The 11,894-nt window shown below is 40.2% G+C and overlaps 2 protein-coding genes across 3 annotated transcripts; both read right to left on the reverse strand.

Annotated features, from left to right (window-relative positions):
* Window positions 1-6,651: 6,651 nt before the first annotated feature.
* LOC106584449 (complement factor D) lies at window positions 6,652-9,410 on the reverse strand. The gene is made up of 5 exons (XM_014169804.3): window positions 9,273-9,410; window positions 8,836-8,998; window positions 8,558-8,690; window positions 8,084-8,338; window positions 6,652-7,536 (listed from the first exon to the last, which is right to left on the reverse strand). Exons 1-5 carry the CDS (start codon window positions 9,325-9,327, stop codon window positions 7,381-7,383), a joined length of 762 nt encoding a protein of 253 aa, XP_014025279.1. The 5' UTR covers window positions 9,328-9,410; the 3' UTR covers window positions 6,652-7,380.
* A 377-nt stretch (window positions 9,411-9,787) lies between these two features.
* Window positions 9,788-11,765, reverse strand: ddn1 (Duodenase-1). 2 transcript variants are annotated; one of them, XM_082967830.1, is made up of 5 exons: window positions 11,426-11,765; window positions 10,839-10,989; window positions 10,585-10,720; window positions 10,205-10,471; window positions 9,788-10,089 (listed from the first exon to the last, which is right to left on the reverse strand). In XM_082967830.1, the coding sequence occupies exons 2-5, from the start codon at window positions 10,928-10,930 to the stop codon at window positions 9,928-9,930; spliced, it is 657 nt and encodes a 218-aa protein (XP_082823956.1). In that variant the 5' UTR covers window positions 10,931-10,989; window positions 11,426-11,765; the 3' UTR covers window positions 9,788-9,927.
* Between the last annotated feature and the right edge of the window lie 129 nt (window positions 11,766-11,894).

Raw genomic sequence — 11,894 nt, forward strand, 5'->3', positions numbered from 1 at the left:
ATCCACATACTTGTCATTTTTTGGGATGCCATCTATTTTGTGAAGTGCACCAGTCCCTCCTGCAGCAAAGCACCCCCACAACATAATGCTGCCACCCCCGTGCTTCACGGTTGGGATGGTGTTCTTCGGCTTGCAAGCCTCACCCTTTTTCCTCCAAACATAACGATGGTCATTATGGCCAAACAGTTCTATTTTTGTATGATTTTGTACGAAAAGTACGATCTTTGTCCCCATGTGCAGTTGTAAACCGTAGTCTGGCTTTTTTATGGCGGTTTTGGAGCAGTGGCTTCTTCCTTGCTGAGCGGCCTTTCAGGTTATGTCCATATAGGACTCGTTTTACTGTGGATGTAGATACTTTTGTAAATAAGGGAGAGCCGCACACTCTAGAAGCTCAGATGCAAAAATTTCATATCCAACGTTTCGACAGCCAAGCTGTCTTAATCAGGGTATCATCACAAACACTGCGAGATGACTCGTTTATATAGTGTCAGAAGACACACAGATGTCTGTAATCATGGCCAAATGTGGCCTAATATCATTGGTTAACTCTGAAATATAAAAATGGCATACAAAGAACATACAAAAGAAAAAATGGATAGCATACGATCATAGATACATTTTAGACTACACAAGCTTACAAACAGTTACAATGGCAAAGTCACAAAAATCACAAGAATGGCTTCAGATCAAAGTCTACGTTGAGACCGAAGGGAGCAAGGGTCTTTAAATTAAAGATCCAGGCAGCCACTCGTTTTAACAATAAATTATCAAGGTCACCCCCTCTCCTAGGGAGGGTGACATGTTCGATGCCAATATAACGCAGAGACGAATCGAGTGGTTTGCTTCCATAAAGTGGGCCGCAACTGGGTATGTCAAGTTTTTGCACCTAATGGTGCTACGATGCTCTGAGATACGTACTTTTAATTCACGCTTTGTTTTACCCACATAATTTTTACCACAAGGACAAGTTATAAGATAAATAACTGCCTTAGTGGAGCACGTAATAACACCTTTGATTGGGATCGATTTCCCTGTTTGTGGGTGTTTGAAGGATCTACATTTATAAGTGCCATTGCATTGAGCACAGCCATTACACTTGTAGTTTCCATCCAGTAGGGGCGCAAATAGGCGTTGTTCAGGAATATCTTGGGCTGGTAAATCAGAGTGTACCAATTGGTCTCTGAGATTTCTGCCCCGCGAGAATACGACCAAGGGAAGGTCCGAAAACACATTACCGAGACTATCATCGGATTTTAGAATGTGCCAATGTTTGAGAACGATTCCCTTAATTTATTCAGAGCGCTTTGAATAGCGGGTAGTTAGAACGCAAGAATGCGTCTTTTTGCGAGACTGACCTTGAAAAAGGTCATGTTTTGTTTTGAATTTTCTCAATGGCAATATTAATCTGATCATTTTTTGTCCCCCTCTCCTTGAACTTTCTGTGCGTCTCAGCCATATTTCTGTCGAAATCTGATTGTTTTTTACAAATTCTTTTGATTCGACAGAATTGGCTGTAGGGCAAACTATTTTTCATGGGAAGTGGGTGACAACTATCAGCCCTCAACAAACTGTTATGATCAGTAGGTTTCCTGTAAAGATCAGTATATAGAACATTATTTTCACACAAGATCAGAAGATCAAGAAAACTGATTTGACGTGTATCAGATTGCATAGTAAATCTCAAATGTTCAGAACAGGAGTTAAGAAAAGTATGGAATGCCTGGAGCTGTTCTGCATCACCCCTCCATAGAACAAAAATATCATCAATATACCGTTTCCAAATAATGATGTTAGGCAAGAGGTCCCGTGTGGCTCAGTTGGTAGAGCATGGTGTTTGCAACGCCAGGGTTGTGGGTTCGATTCCCATGGGGGGCCAGTACGAGAAAAAAAAAAATATATATGTATGAAATGTATGCATTCACCACTGTAAGTCACTCTGGATAAGAGTGTCTGCTAAAAGACCAAATTGTAAATATAATGCAAGAAAACATTTTTGAGAGGGTTGAAAATGGACTGTTTCTCCATGTAACCCACATACAAATTAGCATAGTTAGGAGCCATGGGGAATCCCATAGCAGTACCCTTCGTCTGAATAAAGAAATCATTTAGAAACATGTAATAGTTATGTGTGAGTAGTATTTTAGCCAATGTTATAATACAGGCACTGGAAGGTAGTTCATTAGGGTCACGTTGCAGAAGAAAATGTTCCATGGCTTCAATACCGCCCTCGTGTGGAATATTTGTGTATAACGACTCAACATCAAAAGTAACTAACAAGGTATTCTCAGGGAGAGGATCAAGAGATTCAATGATAGAGATCATACTGCTGGTGTCCTTTACAAAGGAGGGGAGCTGTTCTGCGGGTGGTCTAATAAAAAAGTCAACAAAAGTAGATAGAGGGGCCGTTACTGCATCAATGCCCGCTACAATAGGGCAGCCTGGAGGGTTTGTAACATTCTTGTGTAATTTCGGCAAAGTATAAAAAGCGGCAATTTTAGGGTGTTGAATAGCCAGAAAGTCGTTCTTTTTTGGTTATCTGACCAGAATTTAAATACCCATCTAGGACAGTAAAGATAGTGTTCTGAAATTGGGAAGTAGGGTCACTTCTGAGTTTCTTATAAAAGGTGTTGTCAAGCAGCTGTCTATGACACTCATTTACATAAATTTTGAGTTGTCAACAAATGTGAATTCAATGTTAAACCAAGAAAAGTGTGTGAGTGAGCTCAGAAACATTTAGAAATAACTGTTTTGAAGTTATGTCTTGGTAAAAGCCCATACCCACTGGCGGACTAAGCATTAGGCAGAAGTGGCAATTGCTTCAGGCCTCACATCATCAAAGGGCCTTTCTAGCTGGGCATAAATTATTATTGTACATTTTTTATCATGTTTAAATAATTTATCCCCCACATGCTCCACTCGAGGCGTAAAAAAATAAAAAGACCCATCAAAATCTGTTTAAGCTAGAGGTATGTTTTTTGCATGGGCTGCGTCTCAATCCATCACATCTGCCCATCGATTTCGGACTTCCGCATCTGCGGTGGAAGGTTGCAGAGCTACAGCAGTGTTTGTCAGAACAGAAGACAACCCTGAAAATCGGTCTTCTCACGAAAACATCTGTAGCATCGAACGGTTTGGCTACACACTAATATGACCCATCTTTGGAAAGACCCCCACAAGTGTCACGGGACACCTCTGAAGGTAACCCGGAAACTGGCCAAAAAATGTATGAAAGCAAATAGGGCATTTCCACAAAAGATATAAGGGTAATTCCACTGTAAAAAAAATAAAATAAATATATATATATATATTCTGAGCTTTCTTATCTCTCAGATAGACGACAGACACTTCAAAACATACTTCCTTTTGATTACATTTTTGACTAGCAGTTTTTCCATGTTATTCAATGCGTTTCTATGGGCTAATAGCAGTTTTTCCATGTATGTTTCATCAAATAAATGTTTTTTATTTTTTTATCAGGGGTCCTAAAATTTGAAATCAAATAGCTAAATGATCCTTGGTATGACCATCGTTAAACAATTCCATATGTTAGCTTAGAAATCCCATCCCGGGCTCTTAGACTCAAGGGGATATAATACACATTTATTTAGTAAAAAGACAAGTGTTGCTAATAATACTGCCATCATTGTCCAGGCAGAGGACAAATACAGTATGTGTAGCCCATGGACAGTATCTGATGCTGTATGGAAAAAAATAGTATGGGGGCCTCTACATGGGGCCTCCAAATCACTAAATTTGCTCCTGCCCATACTTCCTGGTAGACACCTGATTCTAAAAGATAATCAAAGATAGATGCCACATGTGGGTCAGAAGTCAGTGATATAGGGAAACTGATTGACAATTACATTGGTAGAAGTTTGTATGCCTTTTTACCTCTTTTCACAGATGGATCCAAGGACCCAGATAGTGGGCGCACAGGAGCAGGCGTTTACATGAAGGCTAATGAACTGTTGTCCCCAAGTGGGTGGAGGACGTAGAACCTGTTAGAATCATAGTATGCACAGATTCTCTGTCCGTATTGAATAGTTTATCATCTGGTAAATCTAATAGGAGTGACCTACTATTGGAGGTATTAGAGCTTTGAAACAAGATATAATTGATATTAATGTTCCACTTGGTAGAGGTGAGGCCAAATGTAAGATCAGAGCCATTTTGATAGATGAGTGGCAGAAGAGATGGTACTCTGAGCACAATGGCTGGCATTTATATGCCCTCCAAACAAAGGCCGGTGGACCAAGATTCTAAGGTCAGATTAGGAAGAAAGAGGTGGTATTTTCTCGATTGCGTTTAGGACATTGTACATTGAACTTCTCATTACATCTGGTTGGCAAGCATGTGAATGGTTTGTGTCTGAATGTGTATGGTCAATGAAATGGTGGAGCATGGGTTGTTATATTGTTCTAAATATGCTGAAGAGAGGGAAAGATTGAAGTGTGGGGTCATCGAGGTTGGACAGGGTTGGGCGGTTTGGAAGGGATTTTGGGGATGGGCGAGGGTCTATTAGAAGTTATTAGGGCTTTTTTTTTATTTTCTCAGAAGTACTGAGTTAGGTAGGAGGATTTAGAAATGTGGAACTGATGTTGTAAAACGTGATTGACCACCCACTTCAGCACAGTAGGTGGTGGCATGCACCTTTAACATTTGTTTGCAGACCGCCATTATATCATAGAAGAAAAAGAAGATGCCACGTCTCAGACAGCCGTACTTTGCCCCTCCATATATGTGAGTAGGCTGCATTATATTTAGGAGTGGTTGCAATATCAGAGACAGCCTAGTGCACAGTGTGCTCCCGAATCCTGCATCCGCTATCTGGCTCCCAGGTCCCCTCAATGGTTTCTACCGCTGCAGTCATTGTACACATTGTTCCAACTTAAATGACGCAAAAGTATTCTACCACCCACGCTTGTGTAAAATTGTAGTACAACACATGTTGTTTAAATGCTCAAATGCCCATGTGGGCTTGTTAACATTGGTCAGACAAAACACACGCTCAAATTAAGAATAGCTGAACACAAAACAACTATCTGCACCAAAAATATGAACTGCTATGCGATCGTGCGGCACTATGTGAATGTCAATCATAGCTCTGCCTAAACCTTACAATTCTGGGGAATTAAGAAAGTTTCTCTTTCCTCCAGAGGGGGCAATATTGTGAGGGAATTATTACAGAGAGGTACGTTGGATCGACTGCTTAGATTGCGTCGAGCCAAAGGGTCTGAATGAACAGCTCTCTTTCTCATATTTTTTGTAAATATGTTTTTATTTGTTAATTCTCTTTCTTTTGTTATTCAAGTGGAATGTATGTGTAGGAATCTTGAATGACGATCATACTCTTGTTTGAATTACCTGTCTATTTGCTACTGACAGTATTGACATTATTGACATGTTTGATTGACAAGACAAGTGGGACACTCCTCTGCGAGGGTACTTAAAGGCTCTGGTGATTTATGCCGAAACGTAAGCCTATTGTTTGTTTGTTCCATTTAATAAATCTATCAGATTTACACAGAAACGGAGTGCTCCTTTTTCTTTATTCTCCCGGATAGTCACCAGTTGAAGTATCTGGGGTAATGAATGATAGTCACCATGTCACGACTTCTGCCGAAGTCGATGCCTTTCCTTGCTCGGGTGGTGTTCAGCGGTCGACGTCACCGGCCTTCTAGCCATCATTGATCAGTTTCTCATTTTCCATTGGTCTTGTCTTGTTTTCCTACACACCTGTTTACAATCCCATTAATTACATGTTGTGTATTTAACCCTCTGTTTCCCCTCATCTCCTTGTCGGTGATTGTTTTTGTGATGTGATGTTACGTGTGGTTTGTATCGGTGTGCGACAGGTATATGTTACCCATGTTATTTTGTACTTTGGTTGTGGAGTTCGTTTTTTTAATTAAATACTCCATATTAACCAATTTGGTTTCTCACGCGCCTGACTTCCCTGCCACCTACATACACGAATATGACACACCAGTTGAAGTATCCTGTGGTAATGAATGATAGTCACCAGTTGAAGTATCCTGTGGTAATGAATGATAGTCACCAGTTGAAGTATCCTGAGGCAATTAATTTCTGGGGGATTTTCAATTCCCCCTTTTTTGTTTAAGCTGGGCTGAAGCATGGTTGGATATACTTTTTAATCATTAGGCTACGTTATGCTTTGAGACAGGCAAAAACACTGCAATGATTAATCAATCAAGCACACCAATCAATGACATAGTCTGACAAGGTGCAGTATCTGACACTGAGTCCTCTCCTCAGGAGTGGTGTAAAGTACTTAAGTAAAAATACTTTAAAGTATTACTTAAGTAGGTTTTTGGGGTATCTGTACTTTACTTTACTATTTATATTTTTGACAACTTACTTTTACTTCACTAGATTCCTAAAGAAAATAATGTACTTTTTACTCTACACATTTTTTCCCTGACACCCAAAAGTACTCAAAAGTAATTTTGCATGGCTAGCAGGACAGGAAAATGGTCAAATTCACTCACTTATCAAGAGAACATCCCTGGTCATCCCTATTGCCTCTGATCTGGCGGACTCACTAAACAAAAATGCTTTGTTTTTAAATTATATCTGAGTGTTTGTGTGTGCCCCTGGCTATCTGTAAATAAATTTAAAAAAAGAAAATGGTGCCATCTGGTTTGTTTAATATATGGAATTTGAAATTATTTATACTTGTACTTTTACTTTCAATTCTTAAGTATATTTTAGAAATTAAATTCACTTTTGATACTTACGTTTATTTAAAACCAACCACTGCTCCTCAGGTAAACTATCGTAGGGATTTGATGGAACCTGCTGGAGCCAACAATGCATCCAACCTTCAGTAACATTGGCCAACTTATATATATAGAGTCTACTGCCTGACCATCCATACCAGGTGAGTGACCAAGAGCCTAAATGATGTAGAGAATCTGCATATGCTAATGTTACATTGTTTTGTTTTTACTTTAAATCAGTAGTTGCTTTTAGTCTTTGAACATCAATTCAAGAAATGATGGCCTGAGGATTTTTGCTAAACCATTTAGGGAACTCATGTCCTCCAGAGTGAGACACAGGAGCCAAAATGAGTTAACAAAGTTGAATAAGAACGTCAACAAGGGAACAAGTGATCATTAAACACCTTGTGCAAACCTGGTCTAAATGAGATCATCAGTTATATTGTGTAAACACACACTGACAGCTTACATGCCCAAAACCTTAAAGGCAAAATCCACCAAAAAATTTGGGCTGGTGACACTTTGCTTCTTGAGTCCAGTATCTTAACTTGACTGCTGATATGCAAAACATTTTGTGACTATTAACAGTGGACTAATGAAAACAATTATAAAATATATTTTTGTTGAGTGGATTTTCCCTTTAAGGGTTTCTAGTTAACACTGTCTGAATCCATCGGCGGTAGGAAGCCACTCGTGTGTACACATCAGGGGTACTGGGGTTGGCACACCTCTGCCCTGAGAAAGAGACAATGCCCGCTGACATCCCGTTACACACCAACGGACCTCCTGAATCACCCTGCAAAGAACAAAGGAGGAGTAGCATAGTTACAGCCTTGACTAGGATCAACTTTTATTCTAGTTACCTTAAGAGTCTAAGTGGTTTTAAGATGGTCATACCAAGGATAATTTAGCCACTGAATGTTGAATTTTAGAACCCCTTTAAGCAGTCAACAATTTATGTGTTCTCTGTCACCTGCATGTTAAATGGTCCAGGAACAAAGGACAATGCCAAAGGACTAGACTTTATATATATTTTTTACCCACATAAAAAAATGGCACTAAACTACTTCCATATATTTGTTGATAATTTTTTTTAAACTGGTACCGGGCTACCTTCAGACCAGTCCTGTGACGCAGTGGATTGCAGCCCATGCAAAAAAACTGATATCTCTAGCTTAAACTGATGGATTTTGATGGGGATTTATGTATTATCTAATTTGATTTCTGCAGGGGCATGGACATCGGCTCTAGGGAGTTATAGCCAAGTTGTAGACAATAATAGCCTGTCCCGACCAGGAAAAACTCATTGCAGAGAGTTATAGCCTAAAACAGTGCAGTCATACCGAGCAGAAGCCTTGGAAAGCTCTGGGGCCTGTTGCGCACACCATGCGGCTGGAGATTTCAACGGCTGTCCACCTGCGGGCACATTCTCTGGGAGGGACGATAGTGGCGTTGACCTCCTGCAACTTGTCTGGTAGTGTGCCATTATCACCTATATCCCCCCAGCCGGCCGTGGTGCACATGCTTCCCTCAGCCATAGAGCCATTCATCAGAGGGATCAACTGTACTGCTGTGTTGAGGGTGGCCCTCGCTCTCAACTAAGAATGATCACAGAGATAACACACTGTATAGATGATCTGTATGTCTTCATATATATATGTATGATGTAAATATATTTAGGATATAATTATACTTTTTCTATCAGTTTTGCATGATTCTATAATCTATTTGATGTATTTTCATGGACATTAAACCTACAATTAGAAGTTAGCTTACAATAATCTCCATGGTGATACTATGTCCTTGATGTCACTCACCTTGAGAAGCATGATGTCATTCTCCAGGTTGTCCCCATACCTCGGATGTGGAATGGATCGAACCACATCCAATACTTGTTGTGAATTTTCATCCTCTGACAAGTCGTGAGCCCCAAGAACCACCTTGTATCGTCTGAAAATCAGTACATGAAAGAATTTAGGAGGCAATATTTATTTGCGCAATTACCTTGAAGGACTAGTGCAATAACTTTGAGGGAAATTAGTTTGAGAAAATCTGAGAGAGGTTAATATGTTAATGTTTTGATAGAGATTCTCACCCATCACAGTGAGCAGCGGTGAGGACAAAATCCTCTCTCACCAGAACTCCTCCACAGATGTGTTGACCACGAGACTGAAGGGAAGCCATGTAGGGACGAGAGTTGCGAGCAGCCTCTCTGCCACCAACAATACCCACTTTCGGCACCTTGCGCCCATCAGTGCCTTTGAACAGAAAGTAGAGAAGACTATTTCAATAGCTTTTGTCTATAGCTCTGCAATGCTACTATATCCGCACAGCTTACAACAAATTATGGTACTGTATGTCAGTTTGTTCATTACTGCGAAATAGAATATGAACCGCTGTATGCAAAAGCATTGAAATTGGTCAAATATACTTTTCATAACTAGTGCTATACTTTTCAATGTTAGTCTGCATGGTGCAGTCAGTTTAGTGCTATTGGTAGTTAGTGTGTTATAGAAATGAAACATAGCTTACTATTCAAGGCGATGAGCAGAATAACTATGTGAAGAACCACTGAGCAGATTGCCATAGTGCAAATGGACAAATGCCATGATGCACCTCGTGGGTATAAATATGTAGGGTGGGCGGGAGGGTGTTACTTTTTCAAAATGTGGTTATAGACAGTACTGGCTCTTTGTTCAACCCCCCAGTGTTTGCCAATATGTTGCTGTGGCTTCATGGTTTCAAATGTTGCTTGGTGTAGTCTATGATGAAAGCTGGTTGTGATATTATGAAATGATAATTCTGCTGGTTGGTCTGATTGCATAGAGAACACTTGTGCAATGAGATGCTACCACTAACCGTTGTTTAAAGTGTTAGAAATTTGTGGTGTTTGTGGTTCTGTGCATTACAGTTTGCCATGATGGGCTCAGTTTGTTGGTTTAACGAATAAATACAAAAAATGGTTTGGCCTGCAAAATTGTTTAGGTATAACACACAGTGCATGCCTTCTGATGTGTATGCAAATAATATCACTAGAGCAATTTCACCATGATTAAGAACACATTTATTTCCCTTACAGTACATGGTAATGCATTAGACAGTTTAACAGCAAACTAAAGAATCAGTAATATCATCAGTTATGTGTAATAGCCAAAGGCATAATTTTGCAGCAAACAAAGTATCCATTCTAACATGACTGCTTGTTGATGACCTCCTTTATCCAGGGTAAGTACTTGGAAATCTGAGTGTAAACATTGGGCACGTTGGGATAGGCACAGTTTCCATTCATGTTGAAGGAGACGATGCCCACTGCCTCTCCATTGCACACCAAAGGACCACCAGAATCCCCCTGTGGGAAAGAGAATAATCCCCTTATATGCCAAACATTGCTTACTGGTTCTTGCTTTGGATCTTCATTTATGATGTGTGTGTATTGAATGTAAATTAAATTAAATTAGACAAACCTGACATGTGCCTTTGTTGGTCGGGTATCCACCTGCACAGATGACATTGGGAGGAAGATTAAAGTCGACATGGTCCCACTGCTTCTGGCAGACCTTCAGATCAATGGCTTCCACATCCACCACTTGAAGTTCGTCAACGAATGGTCTGTCTGTTGTTGTAGTGCCCCATCCAGCAGCAAGGCACTTTGTGTTGGGTTTGAGGACTTTATCCTTGGTTGGAAGCCTCACTTTTTTCACAGATTTGCTTAATTTAACTTTCCTAGACAGCTTGAAACACATTTAATATCTGTTTAGCAGTTATGAAAGTATATGACCTTCTAGCACTTTCAGGATACTCTGTTATATCATATGAAGACAAATATATTTAACTAAAGCCCTACCTTTAGAAGCATGATGTCACTACCATCCTTTACATTTTCATATGAGTTGGATTTGCATTTGCGTTCCACATTGTATCTGACAGCTTTCCCGAGGCCCATCTTGATGTTGTGGGTACCAAGAACAACACTCAAGTTGCTACACAAGGTGCAGAACAATGTGTTTATCAGTCTGAGTAGTAAGGACGCTCAATGTATGTAATGATATGTTATTATTTGGAATTTACAGTTGTAATTGAGTTAGGCTACTACTGTACCTTTTGTTACAGTGTGCAGCTGTTAGCACAAAGTCTGGAGTGATCACGAATCCTCCACAGATGTGCTTCTCATTGTTCTGCACAGAGGCCATGTACTGCAAGGAATTCCTCTTGGCTTTTTTCCCATTGATGATTTGACCCCCAAATGCAACTGAGAGGGTAAAAGTAGTACAGACAGCCACAATGAACTAAACCGTAAGGTAATAGGCAAATGTTAGAATCTCATTGATGTGTGTCCATTGAGTTCAGCAGAGAGACTTACCCGAATGTCCCAGATAGGTCAGGAGAACAGTGAGTAGAAGTTTGTTTATGGTGTGCATGTTTGGAGGGCTTGTCAAATGATCCAGGATTACCTGATTCATATGGCCCCTTTATATACACTAGACAGCAGTTTTTTTCTGCAGAAAACTGTGTGGCTTCACTTCTATGATGACTATCTATGATAATTCTAGCGATCCATGTATGGTTTCTTCCGGTTAAGGCAAGGTAGGTGGTCTCTGCATTTACTGGAACTCTGGCAGCCCTTCTACACATTAATGTAGGTGGTGAGTTATCATAGACACATAATAGCCTGCAGTATTGCATACCTCATAGGTCAACTCATCTCCCCCTCTCTCATGAAAAAGCCTTGTCTTCTCTGGTTCGATGCTTTCCGGTGTTAGCATGCCAACCAAGTGGTTTACAAAGGAGGACAACACTCTTGATGCCTTGAAAGACACTGGAACCTTGCCAATCCCACCAGGGTAAAAAGAGGGACCGTTCTTTTTCACAATGAAAACAAAATGTAAAAATATGAAACGGGGCATAACTTTCAAGTCACTATAGAAACAACAGTAAATGACATATTTAAATGTGTTGCTAGTTTAAGATTAAGAGGAAGTTGTGCTGTCAACCTTGTTGACTCATCTTGATCCTTTGTGGTATTCTTCTGTCAAATGTTCTGCATCCCCTCTGAGTGACAGACAGGCAAGCAGGCAGAGAGGCAGACTGGAAGACAGACAGACAGACTTACAGACAGATCATGTCCTCTGGTCTGGGAACTGCAGCTGTGGTGTG

The sequence above is a fragment of the Salmo salar genome, chromosome 23 (assembly GCF_965601325.2).
Source record: "Salmo salar chromosome 23, fSalSal1, whole genome shotgun sequence".
In the NCBI taxonomy this organism is placed as follows: domain Eukaryota; kingdom Metazoa; phylum Chordata; class Actinopteri; order Salmoniformes; family Salmonidae; genus Salmo; species Salmo salar.

Bases quoted from the DNA above. Each gene is read 5' to 3' on its own strand.
- LOC106584449 (XM_014169804.3), bottom strand. From the start codon at position 9,327: ATGGCAATCTGCTCAGTGGTTCTTCACATAGTTATTCTGCTCATCGCC. The intron at 8,999-9,272 runs GTAAGCTATGTT...TTCTGTTCAAAG, and splicing joins TCTGCTCATCGCCTTGAATA to GCACTGATGGGCGCAAGGTG. The intron at 8,339-8,557 runs GTGAGTGACATC...GATCATTCTTAG, and splicing joins ATGACATCATGCTTCTCAAG to TTGAGAGCGAGGGCCACCCT.
- ddn1 (XM_082967830.1), bottom strand. From the start codon at position 10,930: ATGGCCTCTGTGCAGAACAATGAGAAGCACATCTGTGGAGGATTCGTG. The intron at 10,721-10,838 runs GTACAGTAGTAG...CACCTTGTGTAG, and splicing joins GCTGCACACTGTAACAAAAG to CAACTTGAGTGTTGTTCTTG. The intron at 10,472-10,584 runs GTAGGGCTTTAG...ATGTGTTTCAAG, and splicing joins GTGACATCATGCTTCTAAAG to CTGTCTAGGAAAGTTAAATT.